Source organism: Nicotiana tabacum, chromosome 22, assembly GCF_000715075.1.
Source record: "Nicotiana tabacum cultivar K326 chromosome 22, ASM71507v2, whole genome shotgun sequence".
NCBI lineage: Eukaryota > Viridiplantae > Streptophyta > Magnoliopsida > Solanales > Solanaceae > Nicotiana > Nicotiana tabacum.
Genome location: NC_134101.1, coordinates 4,374,766 through 4,391,683, shown reverse-complemented (window position 1 = coordinate 4,391,683; position 16,918 = coordinate 4,374,766). Strand labels below are relative to the sequence as shown.

The 16,918-nt window shown below is 34.1% G+C and overlaps 1 protein-coding gene and 1 long non-coding RNA gene across 5 annotated transcripts; one reads left to right on the top strand and one right to left on the bottom strand.

Annotated features, from left to right (window-relative positions):
* The first annotated feature begins 229 nt into the window (after positions 1 to 229).
* LOC107787892 (uncharacterized) lies at positions 230 to 4,825 on the top strand. 4 transcript variants are annotated; one of them, XR_001648503.2, is made up of 5 exons: positions 230 to 463; positions 977 to 1,038; positions 2,376 to 2,484; positions 2,839 to 2,887; positions 4,513 to 4,825. It is a non-coding gene; the product is annotated as an uncharacterized LOC107787892 (long non-coding RNA). The 4 variants fall into 4 exon arrangements; XR_012705112.1 differs by having other exon boundaries at positions 2,384 to 2,484; positions 2,839 to 4,825; XR_012705110.1 differs by having other exon boundaries at positions 2,839 to 4,825.
* Positions 4,826 to 14,576: 9,751 nt separating this feature from the next.
* On the bottom strand, positions 14,577 to 16,169 carry LOC107802984 (myb-related protein Myb4-like). The gene is given in 3 exon segments (NM_001325728.1): positions 14,577 to 15,322; positions 15,740 to 15,869; positions 16,026 to 16,169. Coding segments are annotated over 3 exon segments (828 nt in total). The 5' UTR covers positions 16,159 to 16,169; the 3' UTR covers positions 14,577 to 14,757.
* Between the last annotated feature and the right edge of the window lie 749 nt (positions 16,170 to 16,918).

The following is a 16,918-nucleotide window of genomic DNA, read 5'->3' as shown; positions in this document are numbered from 1 at the left end:
TATTCTGCATTTATTATATTTTATCTTAGCTAATTATTGTTATTTACTGAATGAAAATAAGGATTTGGTTTAATGATTTTCTAACGTTGGCTTGCCTAGCAAGTGAAATGTTAGGCGCCATCATGGTCCCGACGGTGGAAATTTCGGGTCGTGACCCCCCACTTGATATGGATTAATGCCAAAATCCCCTAAATATGCCACCTTTAATTTAACTTTATAAAAGTGACCAAGGGTAAATAACCCGTTAAACACAACTTCTATGTGTTGTGTTTAACGACAATTTTCAGCCTTCATGCCCGTTTCTTCGACAATTTCTATGTGTTGCCTCCCAGCTCTCCTTGTTAAACAACGATGAAGGCCAAAAATAACAGATTTTTGTGAAGATCTGAGTCTCCATCTCGAAACACCGCAAAATCTGAGCCCTAACTCCGCCTTAAAGTTCTACAAATTGATGCCAATTTGGGTTTGTTTTCTTGCTTTCTGTCCATTAAATCCCAAATATGTTATTTCCTTCTTTCTCAAGTTTTTGGCTTTAGCTTCTGGGTTAGTTTCAAAAGAATTTTATTTTGATTCCAATTTGTAAGTGGGGTATTCTAAGTTCTGGTTAGTTTTATTCCATTTAGTTTTCATATTCCATTGGTTATTTTCTTACTGGATTTTTCATGCATGTCAATTGTTGTCTCTCATTTGTGTTGTATATTGCTTAGGAATAGATAGGTAGGTGCATCTTTCTGATTTTGGTTGGATAAAATAGTATGTTGTAGGGTAAATGGGTTTTTTGGAGTGCCTATTGAGGGTGAAATGCTATAAAAAATTTAAGCAAAATACAAAATCTAATTAGGAATAAAAAATCAAAACACCTACATCATTGGGTGCCCTCTGTTCTCTTTGGTATATGCTTGCGACACAACCTGCGAAGAGTTATTGTGTTTTTATTTTAAGTTGTTTTAATTTTTTCCTTGTGGTATCGTTGCAGAATTGTTAAAGCAGCAAGGTATTGAAGTCAAGGATGCTGCAAAAGTGCTCCTGGTAAATGAGGTAAGTCCCTCTTTTGCCTAAAGTGGCTTCAAAAGAAGAGGTTTGATCAGTGCCATGATTCCATTTCATCATAACATGGTTGCTGATTTAGCTGGCTATGTTCTTACTAAAAATGTAAGAGTTTATAGGTTTAGTGAATCAATTGTAGTGCAAAGACACTGCCAAAAAGAAGACATTGGTAAATTCTATTGTGGAAATCATTATATAATGCTCTATACATCACATGACATGAAATATGATTAATATCTATGATGATAGATTAAATGATAAGATCCTTCTAAATGTTACCTTAGTATGCCTCTTTTGATTAACATGTAATTGAATTCAGGACAAATTACTATTACAAATTCAAGGATAGACACAACTAATTGTATGAACTGATATTTTCAGAAATTAAAGTTGTAGTTATGCTGTGCAACACAACAAGATTATAGCAAAGCATCAAACTGAATAATTCAGCTAATGCCAAAGTCAGGAATAGAATAGGAAGGGGGGTTGCTGAAACTCCAATTCTGGAGCTCAAGGTCTGCACTTTTATGGTATTTATAACTAGATGCGGCACAAAACTTACAATTTTAAGGTTTTCTCCTTAGGAAGTAGCGCAATACAAATTTCATACAGATACCAACCAAGATAAAGCATCAAAGATATCAAGGATATAGAACATCCTGTAAAATGTAAACTTCACCATACACAGAAACAAAACAAATATTCAATTAAAGCATTGACTGATTTGCTGTGATTCTAAACCTCACAATCAGGGAAAGAAATCGAAAAATATAATACTCACCAAGAAACTCAAATACTTACCTCTTGAAAACAAACACAGAGTACCTCTTTGGGAAAATAGAATAGAATTACTGAAAAAAATTGAAACTACGACTATCAATAAGAACAAACAAATTACAATAAATACATATTAAACAAAAACTCTCATAGAAGATTAAACCTCGACTTGCACTTGTCTTGAAAGGATCTAATCTCCAGTTGGAGTTCATATGTTCATTTAGGAGGTAATGATTTCTGACACTTAGATGAACCATTGAGCAGAAATTATTAGATAATTTTGCGTGTGCGGATGGTGCAGAAACCAATTTGAATCTTGATAATTGAACTGAAAAATATGCAAGTCTAATGTTGTTCAGAGATTGTAATTGATTTAAGTGCTTTTTTCCTGTATATAAATGTCATATATAATTGTTGTATTTTATTTTCATTCGTTGTTATATTTTGTTTAATTTGTTGAAGATAACAACCCATGGGTCTGATCCTTCTACTTTGTTGGTTGATGCCTTCAGAAGAAGCTTTATATAATGCTAATAGTCAATTAAAGCTAGAAATGTAGGTCATGTGCACAACAAAAAAGTTGGTTTTCCAGTAGCAGGCTGCCATTCATGCACAAGATTCTTCAGCCAAAGGAACTGGTACAAGATATTGTTGCTTTTGGTAGGCCATTGATTAAAAGCTTTTAGTTTTTAAAGTAATTATATAGGTACTCATATGTTATGTCTTCGAAGCTGAGGCTGAGAGTGAAGGAACGATTAAGGAGCTATAAGATGGCAGAAACATAATAACAGAAAGAAGAGAAGAAGGATAAAAGCATGAACATTTAAACAAATACGAGGGGGATACACCAAGTGTTTAATGTTAATCTATAAACTTCAACTCTTAGTTTTTAATGTTTCAATTTTTTTTTTGAAGTAAAATATCATGTCTCCATGTATTTTTTGCTGTTTAGTTCTTATTTCCTTGTTATCAACTTTTTCTCATGTGATCATATGTGCTACTGTTATTTTTTAGGTTAAGGGAATCAGAAACAATGACAATTTATATTTCTTATGGAGATGTGGTTAGTTCTCTTTATCCTTTTTTGAGTTATGGTTTGTAAAATATAATGTTCATGCTTCTAGAAACAATCTTGAACCCTTTCACAAATGAAATGCAATGTTCATGTTTCATCTGTTAAAATTACGTTTTTATTGGAGGGAAGAGTGCACAACAATTTAATCTCTCACAAACAGGGTAAGCGACTATAAGTATTATACATATCGTTGTTGATTTGGACGTAATGGAGGAAAATGCAGATAGTGGAGAAGTCCAAAAGAAAATAAAGAACGCAAGTATTTCAATTTGTCAGACATATAAGTCCTTGGTTACTCATATAATAAAGAGTGTATGTACAAAAGCATAATGAAAAGCCATTTTGATGACGACAGCGAAAGATGGTCAGGTGCTTTTACATCTGAAATATAATATGGATGTAAATATGCATTGTCAATCCTATAGGCAGTAGTAGTTTCTTTGGCTTATAGACATTAACTTTCAAGTATGACGAAGGAATTTATCTGTTCTATCTGTTTTAGAATTATATAGCTTATACATCTCCGCTTGGTCTTTCAGGATTTTCCACAATAGTTTTCACGTAGTGGGGTGAGTGAGGAGAGTAGAGTGAGATCATAGGATTTAGGGCCGATGTGTTACATGATTTTCTTTTCTGAGCACAAACCAGTACAATAAATTCTAGCCCCCCTCTCCCTTCCAGAGGAAGAGAACCCGATATACCACTGCTCAATTTTTCTTGAACATTTTGAGATGCAGTATTATGGTATAGCTTTAGGAGTTGACCATCTTTCATGGACATATGGCTATTTATCAAATTTGATAGCTCTCTACTCATATCCTTTCCACTCTACTTTGACTGTTTCGAAGATACTGGTACATTACTGCTAAGTTGTTACTTATCTTTTCAAAGAAAAAGCGATACTGCTACATTTTTGAAGTAACGATCTAGAGTATGTTTGTGTTAATTATTTGCTAGATGCCTTCAAGTTTGAAATTTATTGCTTTGGTCTGTTGGGGAAAATATGATACTTGACAGCTTATATGGTACTTTTGAAATGAAGAAAGAGCTTACGAGCTCCCTAAGCCTTAATAAATGGACATTAGATAAGAAGTAGTTTAATTTCAAATTTGTTAAAAGAACATGAGGAATGATGATGCATCACAAATAGGTGGTATCGAAGTGGAGAATTTTAAGATAATTTATAAGAATATAATTATTGGAAAAGAAAATTTAACTCTACATAAACATGTGCTGAAAACTGAATATAGTTGGTAAACCTTATGTTTTTATATGCCGCACCAGAAATGAAGTATATTAGCCCATCCTATGATGTAAATATAATCCAGTTATCCTTCTAAATCTGTTTGTAAAATATGGGATTGCCAATGTTGATCGTACAGCATCTGATGAAATCTCTATTAGGAAAACCTTCCCTATGCCTTAGAGATAGCGCCAACAACAATTAATAGTTGTGCAATAGGTATTATAAAGAATGTTCATTTTACACCTAAAATCATGTTATGCCAGTGATTTGGGTTTTGATTTGTATTGTCAAGTGCTCATTTCTTTAATTAAGAATAGTCGATGCTCAATTTTTAATTATTAAAATTGATTATTATATGAATTTGGAGAGATTCAAGTGGGAGAATCCAAGAAACCTATCACTTGGCGGGAGATGCATAAAGATTTCCTGGGACATTGCATGCAATAAATCACACAATAGGACTCATGGAACTTGCATCAAGTTTCCCGAGCTAAAGATTGGATTCTGTTTAAGCTACCATGATTGCTAAATCTGAGATTGCTTTTTTCTTTGCTTTAGCTAGGTACTGAAGCAAGTTAGATGCTGAAAACACTTTCTTTTTTCTTTTTTTTTACTGTAGCCAAATTGTATGAGAAATATAGAATATGAGAGATTGTACCAATCTATATATATGTTTGATCTTTGGATGAGTTCTATATTTTCTGATTTGTTTTCTTTGATTTGTTTACCCTTCAAATTGACAACCTTCAACGAAATTTATTTTCTTTGATCTGTTTACCCTCTAACCTTCACGGCACTTACTTATCACATGTTATAAATAGCATAAATACTTATAATCTCAAAAAATAATCTCCTTCCCGAGACTACGTCGATTAACTTATGACGAAATTTTAACGTACGAAACGCGAAATGTAATATATATATATAGAAAATATTTATACTTGTAGTGACAACTTCATGTGTCTCTGCACCTAAAATATCTTGGCAAATAGCTAATGCTTTCGCAATCGCATTGCCTTTCCCAATAGGAGTACACACATCACCCGGTGTGTGTTCTTCATTACCAACAAGTTCATCATCTGCATCCGCAAACATATTGCCTTTTGCAATAGGAGTACCCAAATCACAACTCGGTACATGTTCTTCGGTATCGAAAACTTCATCATCTGCACCTTTCTTGCTTCCTACATTCTCGATTGATAATTGTTCATCATATCCAGCAACTTTGCTCAGTCTATCAACACTAGAACATTCCGCTTCAACTTGCCGTTCAACACATTGAACTTGCTCGAATACTTGAACTCCGCCTTCAACAGTTGCTTGCTCACCTCTTACATTTTCATCTGCGACTTTATGCAGTCCATCATGACCAGCATTAATATCAGATTGAGCTTCGAAGGAGTCGTTTATCCTATCATATTGTTGATAGTTCATGAATTCAAAATCTGCATCGCCATCATCTCTTCCTTTTGACTTGTCGACAATCTCAAACAACTTTTCAAACTTCTTATCAAAATATTCCTATAAAAAATTACTAACAATGATTATTCTGAATAAAAGAATAACATGAGCAGGAAAAAAGATTTCTCTGTAAATAAGCCTACCTTTACTTTTTTTCACAACCTCGTCCGCAATAACATATTGCTCATCCCGTCGAAACTCTTGAAGAACTTCTTTTGCGATCATGTGACTTTCTTCTATTGCATGTTTTTTAACCTCCCCCGTTACCCTATAGTATAGAAATAGAAACAACACAATAATTTCAGAAAATAGAAACACAGAACAAAACTGCAGCTCTAAGAATACTGAAGTTTCGCAAATACAGAACAAAAACTTCAGCCAAAACATGTTGTAGTTTTACAAATACAGAACAAAATTTCAGCTCCTAGAATGATGAAATTCAGCACAAACAGAACAAAAACCTCAAACAAAACATGCTATAGTTTTATAAACACAAAACAAAAATTTCAGCTCAAAAAACAATGCTGAAGTTCAGTAAAATACAAAACGAAAACATTACATAAAACATCCTATAATTAAGCAAAAAAATAGTATGAAAAACTTCAGATTAAATACACAAAAAAAAAACTTACATGATATATTGTGTTAACTAATTTATCATCAAACACCGTTGTAGAACATTTAAAACAACTCTGGGTATGAGGTGATTCTCCAATTACAGGAGTTCGATTGGTTTTTTTTGATCGACTCCGACTACGTGGTGATTCACCAGTTGAAGGAACCAGATTCATTAACTTCAAACGGCTGCGACTGCATGGTAATTGTCCAATTAAAGGCATTGAATTCAATTCCTCTTCGGTAGAAATTATCTCCAATACCCTAAATGTCCGATATTTCTGTTTAATACAAAAAAGTATATTAGAAAAAATAAAATAAAATTGATATGTCAATATATTAACAAAACTACAGAAAAAATAAAAAATAAATAACATTAACTTACACCATGATTACTGAAGTAATCCGCATGAAGTTCTTTAAATTTAGGCTCTCCCCAAGATGGATAATGTAACATCCTGGGAACCTGAGGGAAATCAAAGTAGTCGTCATCTTTTAAATACTTGTCCCCAATATCTTGGAAGCACTCATAGAACCAAACACATAATGGATATGAAAATTCGCTTACATTATATTGAGTTGTATTATTTTTGTCTTTGTTGTCCAAAGCATGTTTCATTGAGGTAATAAACTTCTCATAAGACGCATTACCCCAAGGATAATTAAGACAAGCCTCATTGTCTTCAACAATAGCTGCATACTCCTCCAACACAGTTAATTCATACTTTCTTCCGAACAAAATAGACTCCACAGTAAGAATTTTCATAAGCTTCACAGCATCTTCATCACTCTCACATACGTGTTTGAAATTCACATCTTCCTTTTTAATTTGATTTCGTATCATATACTCTTGAATGTCCTTCAAGGTTACACCCTTAGACTTCCCAAAATAGCGCTTAAGAATCTTACTCTCTAGTTTAATTGGTTTTTCAACATTATGTGATGTGATCCTCAAACCGCACATAATGTGAAAGTCTTCAAGGCTGAACGACACATCACGACCAAAAATCTTGAAACTAATGGATCTCGATCATTGGTGAATACGCGAGAAAGAATCAAACAATGAACCAACTTCATGCTGCAACGAAAATTCTCCATAGCCATGATATACCGAAATGTACCATTATTCAGCTTCTCCTGTTGTGCAGGAGTCAAAAAAGATGCAATTAAACCCTTCAAATCGTGGTTCCCCTTCCAGTAAGAAGAACAGTTAAACCAATCTTCGAACTCATAATATCTCTCCCCTGGTTTTGTATGTAGAGCAAAAGGGACTGAAGGAGCATTACGTATTTTAGGTGCTTTGGATTTCCTAGATGCCATATGTTCAAAAACTTATAGGTGGAAAAAATAACTTCAGAACATTATCAAAATAATCATTAAAAACTTCAGCACAATTTGGTTTAAATTATATTTTAAAGCCTTCTAACTTCAGAGAAATACAATACAAAACTTCAGCTCTAAGAATACTGAAGTTCAGCAAATACAGAACAAAATTTCAGCTCTAAGAATACTGAAGTTCAGCAATTACAGAACAAAAACTTCAGCCAAAATATGTTGTAGCTTTACAAATACAGAACACAATTTCAACTCCAATAATGCTGAAGTTCATCAAAAATAAAATAAAAACTGCAGACAAAACATACTTTAGTTTTACAAATCACAAAACAAAACTTTAGCTCCTAGAATTAAGTTATCCTTGAAGTATTATAAACTTCACACTTTAATAGAATCATCTATTTGAGTCTCAAACTTTTTAAAAATTTCAACATCTCTAGCAATTACTGAAGAATATATAGAATTTTCATCACAAACACAGTTTCAAAAAGCCTAAAAGCACTAATCGTAAAAGTAAAACCTACAAAACTAATGCACTAATCAAAGCAAAACCTAGGAAACTATTTTAGCACAAATAAAAAAAGAAAAACGATTCAACTAAGATTACTATTAACAAAAAATAAGAAATTAAATCATAGAACTAATCCTAAATTAAAACCTCTTACAAAGTTAATGCAATGCACAAAAACAACCATTAAAATCGTACATGTGATTATACTTAATTTTGTTGGAGAATAAACAGTTGCTAATCAAGCAAAATGCAATGGCGAAAACCATTTGATTTCAGAAAATAATCAAAAACCGCGAAGAAGGATAGAGAGACAGAGATAAGAGACAATATGTCGTATACTTGGAGAGAAAGTAGTCTTTTATTAAAGAAGGGCAAACTCGTCTTTTTAAAACGCTTTTAACAAAAAACAGGTACGGATGCAAATGAAAAAATAAAACGGGTACAAGTTAAAAATGAGCGACTAAATAGGGTGCCCCATGCAATTTTTACAAGTTTTTATTTGTGCAAAATACAAAATTGGTCAATCGGCCCAAATTAATTGCATTCGGTAGACAAAATGTATATAAAATATGTATAGTTTTGTATATAATTAATATATATACATAAGATATACATTTTTAGGAGCGGCTAAAAATATATTTTTCTCTTTTTTTTGGGAAAGAGCATAAATACCCCTCAAACTTATGTCGAACTTCGGTTACATACCCAAGCTTTCCTATACACCTCTTGGACTTTTTTGAAATCAAATAATTACACCCGTAGGTGATGATGCCGTATATCACCGTTTTTCTACAAATTTGGTTATCACATGTCTCATTGGTAATGCGTTCACGTCAAAATAGTTCAGGGGTAATAGGATCCCGCAAAAGTTGGGCGTGCAACTAAAAATCCGTCTCAGATTATATTAGGTATTTGCAATATTGCCAAGCAACTATTCTTTCAGTTAAGTTGGCCTTTGCAATATTGCCAAGCAAGCATATATATAACCAATAAAAAAGGGATCTAGCTCAAAGCATGCATATTCATTTCACAAGTGTGGGCTTTTGGTCACATGAATTATATTAGGTAAAATTAATCGACACATCAAACATTTACACTTTATTTACTATTTGTAGCTATATTTTCAGCAAAATTATCAGTCATAGCTATATTTGAATTTTATAGCAAATCCATAAAATAAAAGATTAATTATTTTGAACTGAAACAAGAGAGCAACAAGCTTTTATAGCTCAGTTGGTTAGAGCGCGTATTTAGTTAGCGAAGGTCTTTAGTTCGACTATTAACAAGAACATTTTATTTTTTTGTATTTTCTGTATTTCACCTTAGTTGTATTCGTGCGAACAAATACAGTCGATACATGTTGTATCCTTTGTATACACCCTTGTATACAGTCGATACATATTGTATCCATTGTATACACCCTTGTATTTCGCATTAGTTATAGTTGATACATATTGTATTCTTGACATAATTGTATTCGTTACACGTTTGAATACAAGTGATACAAGTTAGTAACAATTGAATAGTATAGATACGAATGATAATTAGGCAAACTATAGTTACTAGGCTTTAAAGTTACAAGTTCATCCAGGGAGCTCTTCTACACATATTTGTTAAGTTACATTTACTAATTTAAAATCTTACTCCTACTTCAAGAGGATGATGAGTCACAAGGTCATGAAAATGAAGTTCTCAAAATCACATAAAATAATTTTATTTAACTATCCCGTATTTGATATTGGTTTGCAGAAGATAAAAAATTATTAGGTGATTTCTTCCGTCTCTTGGTAAGTAGAATTACCCAATACATATTAATAGGTATCCAGTAGAATAACTAAAGTACACACAAACTAATTTGAGCAACATTATTTTAAGAAATCATCTACTGGTGGGTTTAGAGTATGTTAGTCAATTAATTCACGCCATTTTGATCACCATGAGATATAGTGCGATAGATAATATTCTTTCACTCTTAACTAAAAGCATTGAATTTGAATCCTACGAGTAGTAAAATTTAATAGGGAGCGATTCTCGCTTAAATGAGTGCTACACTACACAAATTCGAACCTTAAGATTTGAACATGAAATTTTACGATTCTCCACTTACTTACTGTCATTACTCACGCCAAAGGACAAAAATATTTTTGTAAGGATAAACTGAAAAAGAAATCTTGAATAAATCAAAGGAATTGAATTTTGGATACTTCTACTCCTGATTCATGTTTAAAAACACGATTTAGTATAAAAATATAAAGACGAGAGATAATGAGCTCCATTGAAAATAAAACTGTCTTGTAGTCAAAATACAAACTTAAAAATCTAAGTGCATCTTTCTACGGTTGTGACTATCGCCCACGTGGGCAGCTAAAATAAATAGTGGGGTCCACTGGGAAACAAATTATTTCCTTGTTTTAGCACTGCATTAATTGTTATTGTTCTTATTTTTGCATCTAAATTAATTAGTCTGGCATGTAGGACCCACTTGAGTTTGAAAGTAAAGGCGTCGGAACGTACACTGCATGCACGTGATTCACATGCACTTCTATTCTTCTTTCTTCTTCTTCTATTTCCCTCTCAAGTTTCTGTTTCTGTATCTTTGTCACGTATCGTATTACTGTTTAAAATTTATATTTTATATTTTATATTAATACAATATCTTGATTCAACCAAAATTGATATTCCTGCAATTTCATTTTATGATACACTTTAATATATATATATATATATATATATTAATGAGAGGTGGAGCTGAAATGTCTATAACTTGTTTTAGAACATAAATTTTAAAAAATAAATCTTTCTGTATAAATTTGGTGTTCGGTCAAATTAACATGATCATTTGAATTGTGATATGGAGGGAATAGTTTATCACACGTAAGCAAAATATATTACGGTCCACAGAGAAATAACGTAGGATAAATGTTGTATCATTTTATTGATCTTTAACTTGAATTCTCACGTTTTGAGTGATTATAAAAAGAATCATAGTACAATTTTGTACTTAGGTAGATAAGACTTGATTAAACCAGAGTTAATAGCATATTATATGTAAGATAATTAAAATCTGATCCCCTCAATCAATGTTGTACTTTTGATATCGAGATATCGATCACGTGTATCTAGTATCTACCACTGTTGATATATTATAATCTAGAGTCCAGAACCTAAATGTGGTTCTTTTTGCTATGTAGGACGAAAATAAGTAAAAAAAAAAAAAGAGTGACGAGCGTTATATATTAACGGACGTTTTGGACGTTAAGGTAAAGCGCTCTTTAAAATAGCATTATACATAGTTAGGTAACTCTTTTTTTTTACACATATTTCCGTTCTTTTTATCAAAAAGAACCACAAATGGGTTCTAGATCCTAGAGTCCAAAACCTAAATGTGGTTCTTTTTGCCATGTAGGACGGAAATAAGCGTAAAAAAAAAAGAGTGGCTTATCTATGTATAACGCTCTTTTAAAGAGCGCTATACATTAACGGACGTTTAGGTATAACTCTCTTTAAAAAGCGCTATACATCTATAAAGTTGTTATTAAAGGTGTTATATGTATAGCGCTTTTTTAAAGAGCGTTATACCTGTTTGTGGGCCCACCAATAAGTCTCCTGCATTTAACTGACATAACAATAATTCAAATGGGTATAACGCCCTTTAAAAGAGTGTTATACCTAAAAATATTTAGCCCCTCCCCTCCCCCCCCCCTCCGAGCTAGGCATTGCCTTATTTAAAGGCGTTAGGGTTTTACAAAAATTCATTCAAAAATATTCGTAGCTCCTGTTAAAATTTTTCTTCTTGTTAAATTCTCAAGCATTTTTTTTATAATGTCTAAAGAGCGAAAAGTAAGGGTTTCATTATATGGAGGGGGGAAGGGGGGGAGGTTGTGGTGACGAATAACACTGTGAGTTATAGTTTATCTCCACAGTGTCATGTTAAGTTTCCACTTACAATGGAGTACGATACATTGGTATCGTTGTTATGTAAAAAAAATGAGTATGAGAAAACGTTCGGTGAACCTTAAAGTAACCGAAAGATATCTGTATTTCGTCACTCCGCAAGGAGTTGCTTGTTACGCTGAGTTTAACATTGACGAAGATGAAACTTTGAGGGATTTTTTGAGGACTCCAGATGAATACCGGAAATTTCTTGTGATAAAAATATTGAAAATGTACGTCAAAGTCGAAGACGTTCGCAATAATGAGGTTGAGCATAGTAGGGATAACCCTCAATCGTCGGGTGGTTATTCTAGAGCATTTTTTGCCAGACAGGTTCCGGCTGAAAGAGTTTGGCCTGATTTAAACTTATCACCACGGGCGAATGAAGAGCGAGGAAATAATTTCTCTCCTGCTTTACATAATTCATAAGACGAGTGGTAAACTTCAATTTTCCTTAGTGTTACGATGTATATTTTTGTTGTATTGAATTTGTATTAACACTCATATATTTTACAGGGGGTACCGGCCAAATATGAATTTTACAAGTTATGAACCCACGCCCAGTTGGAATATGCGTAGTTCTGGTGTGTTGGATCATGGTGATCTATCCGGGAGTCATCGCCAATAGGATAATATCCATCAAGGAATGTCAACACATTACGACTTGTAAGTGAAGTGATACAGCTATATGGAAAGTATTTATTGATTTGAGTAGCTTATTATTTTGTTGTTTGTGCAGTGAAAACGAGCAAGTTGAACCACCTGTCCTGACTCAATTACCTGAATACGACATATTATATCGGGATCTGGCAGATGCACAGAGTGAGGAAGAGAACAGTGATTATGATAACAATGCCGATGATTCCGGAGATGACACACCCTTCCCTCGTGAGGATGGTGATGAGGAGGAAGAGAATGAAGGACCTGATTTGACGATGGAGTATGCTCCACCCCCCGTTAGACCAAGAGTGTATGAGTCCCAAGTGCCGTTTCATTCAAAGAAGATTCCCTACCTTGATCATTTACCAAGTATGCCGGATGTGGATGCTCTCACAAGGGATTTTGATGAAATTCGGACAGCAATGTGGGATGATTCTAGACCAACGGTGCTGGCAAATGGCATATTTTTTCCTGATAAAGCGCGCCTAAGCAGGGCGGCGAAAATGTACAGCGTAAAAGAGTGTCGTGAGATGACGGTATGGGAGTCAAGTCCGGATGTATACAAGGTTATTTGCCGCAGATGGTTTACGGGTTGTCATTGGATACTGCATGCGAGCAAGAAGAATATAGGTCTGTGGAAAGTGTGTAAATATATTCTCACCCACATATGTGAAATGGACACATTCAATGGGAATCACTACAACTTGGATATTGACTTGATTTCTCTTGTCCTTATTCCACACCTTGAAGCATCCATAAGGTATAAGATCAAAGAGTGCATTACATCAGTCCACCAGGAATATGGCCATACCATTACCAAAAGAAAGGTATTTCTCGGGCGCAAACGTGCGTTTGAAATTGTTTATGGTAACTGGGATAGGTCATTTGCAGCTTTACCCAGGTACATGGCCGTACTGCAATACTTTAACCCCCGGACGGTTGTTGAATGGAAGCTTGAGCAGAGTCCGGGAAGACTAGAATATATATTCAATTACGTGTTCTGGGCATTTAAACCAGCAATTGATGGTTTTCCGCATTGCTGGCCGGTAATATCGATAGACGGCACTCATGTCTATGAAAAGTATGATATCAAGCTGTTGATCGCCGTTGCAGTAGATGCTAATGGACAAATATTTCCTCTAGCTTTTGCTATTTGTGCCAATGAAAGCCAAGAAACGTGGACACTATTTTTGAACCATTTGAAAGAGCACGTTATCAAACAGCGTTTCGGTATTTGTCTAATATCTGATCGGCATGGTGGTATCTTAAGTTCTGTAGAGAATTTGCCTGCATGGCAAGAACCTTATGCGTACCACCGTTACTGTGTGAGGCACCTGAAGGCCAATTTCTAGAAGGCACATCCCAACAAGGATCTGCATGATTTGATGTGGATGGCAGCAACAGACCACCAAGAGCATAAATTCCGGAGGCACATGGAATCTATCAGGCAGGAAGACGAGAGAGCCTATAGTTGGTTGATGCGACTTGAGCTTCATAAGTGAACTTTGCATGCGGATGGTGGAAGAAGATGGGAAATTCTAAAAATGAGATTTTTAAGGTTTAAGAGCGCAGATTCGAGTTCTAAAACATAAGATGACCTTTTGGGTCATCACATGTTTAAATAAAAATAGTAAGTAATAATTATTTTACTGTTTAAATTATCAACCTTTCTCTATATTTGCTTTCTATTATTTTTCTTAGATTAGAATATTTCCTTATTGACAGCCTAGCTAGTTCCAATGTGGTGAGCATTCGAATAAAAGATAAAAATAATACTAGTAATTATCTATCTTTTCTGAAACAAAATAGCGAGTACAATTAGAATATAACATGATTTTTTCAACAATTTTGTAGCATATATTTTTAAAAATGCAATGTATAGATTATCCTTTTAGAATGTATAAGTAATGACGAACTTTCAATGATCATTCAACTAATCATGATTTATTGTCACAAAACTTTTGGTCACTAGCTTTTAAAATTTGCTTCCGTGCTCTCAATTATTGCACCCCAAAAAAGGCCCCCCCCCCCCCCCCCCAAAAAAAAGAAAAAGAATAAAAAAGGAAGCTACAGCTATGTTTTTTTTTTTTTCTGGACTCATAATTCAGGCAATTCTAACATCAACTCATTGGCTGTTGAAAAAAGATCATCCCAAAACCAGTAATCATTCAAGCTGGAATTAAGCTCGTAATTTTCCTCCAATGAAGATAATGACAAATCTGAAACATTATAGTCATTAGTTTCAGCTGGTGCCCATAGTACCTCGGACCAAAAATTGTCGTCAACTTCAATCAAATTGTCCAACATTATTTGATCTCTTGATTCATCAGCAAGAGAACTCGTACTCGTAGCAGTTGTGTTTGAACATGAATCTCTACTAGATGATGTTGACGACGAAGAATTTGGGTGTTCTTGAATCTGGAAGTTTGTTTTAGGACTTGATATTTCTTCAGAATTATCCTTAGAATTTTCAGGTTCAGATGAATGTGTTTCAAAATTTTCCTCGGATTTTGACGTTATTTCCATGGGTTGTTGATCTTGTATGTCCTGAGTTTCTTGAGGTTGAGATTTATCATCCACTCTCTTCTTCAAACGAGTATGCCAAATGTTTTTTATTTCATTATCTGTTCGTCCTGGTAACCTTGCTGCAATTCCAGACCACCTGCAAATTAATTGTCCTATTACAATCAAACAATTTTTATTGCAGTTGTGTATGCAGAAATTTGTATAGACAGTCAGTTTATTATTGGATTTAATACTAACTAAATTGGTTTTAAGATTTTTCTTCCTGAATTGAATTATTTTGTATGCTATGCTTAGAGGCGGGCGGACCTCGAGTATTAAGAGTTAATTTAATTTAATTGAAAATACCAAAAATATTATAATTTTCAAACTCATATTTTCGAGAAACGCAAAATCTTGAGCTTATTAAGTTAAAATTTTGGATCCACTATGCTTGTTTTTCATTATTAATGTTCTAAAAACAGAAATCAACTCCTACCATTAGTCTAACTTACCACCCTTTGCAAATGACAAAATGAGGGCAAAAAAGAAGGCGGGGGGGGGGGGGGATACCAACCTATTTCCAAGAACTTGGTGCAACTTGATAATGGTGTTTTCCTCTTCAGGAGTAAAGTTTCCTCTCTTAATATCAGGTCGCAAATAATTAGTCCATCGGAGACGACAACTTTTTCCGCACCTTAACAAACCTAAAATAAGAACAATGTAATGTTCAAGATTTAAACTTGACGAGTAACAAAATATTATTACATTATTATCCTTCTTCATTGTTGCCCTTCGTCTTGTCAAAAGGCAATAATGCGGTCAGACATAATACTAAATTGGTTTATGTTTCTAGTTTCTACCTGCAAGTTTGGGAAGTGCACGCCAATTAGGGTGGCCATGTTTATTAATGTAATTGATGAGTAAGTCATCTTCCTCTTTGCTCCACGGACCTCTCTTTAATCCAAGCTTTTCACAGCAAGGAGCTCTGCCCATTTTCTCTGTTTTACTTTTCTCTCAATGTTTTCTCTCTCTATTTTCTGTGTTTTCTCAGTTTGTTTATTCACTTGGGATTTGAAGTTGATAATAATGACGATGTAGTACTGGTATTAATACTAGTCTGTGGGAGGTCTGTAAAAAGGGTTTGTACTGTAGTAATATTCCGTTTCAAAAAACGCATGATTCTTTCGTGCGTTGACGATCGTTACCCTATGCTTGGAGAAGAGGGATCACCCAACCGTTAACCTCCACAAAAATTCTAAATATATTAATGTATGTTGTTAGGCTAAACTAATCCAAATATACTTGTTCGCTTTGGGCCAAGCCCATACGGTTTCCCCAAAAGGTTTCACATCGTTAAGAGATCTCTACACCTTATATGTTGTCACGATCCAAAAATCCTAACCTGTCGTGATGACGCCTATCTCAGTACTAGGCAAGCCGACAACATCAATAACCCACGATCTCCTTTAAATTTAAAAACGTAACGTTTAATACAATACCAAAAATCTAGCAATTTCCGATATAACACTCCCAAAACCTAGTGTCACTGAGTACATGAGCATCTAATATGAGTACAAGTCTGGAAAATACGGTCTATAATAGTTTGAGACCAAATACAATATACAAGGATATAGAGAAGGAGAGACAAGGTCTGCGGAACACGACAGTTACCTCAAAATCTCCTGAAAATCAACTGCGCGAAATGATCAACACCCGCTATATCCGGGAATACCTGGATCTGCACACGAAGTGC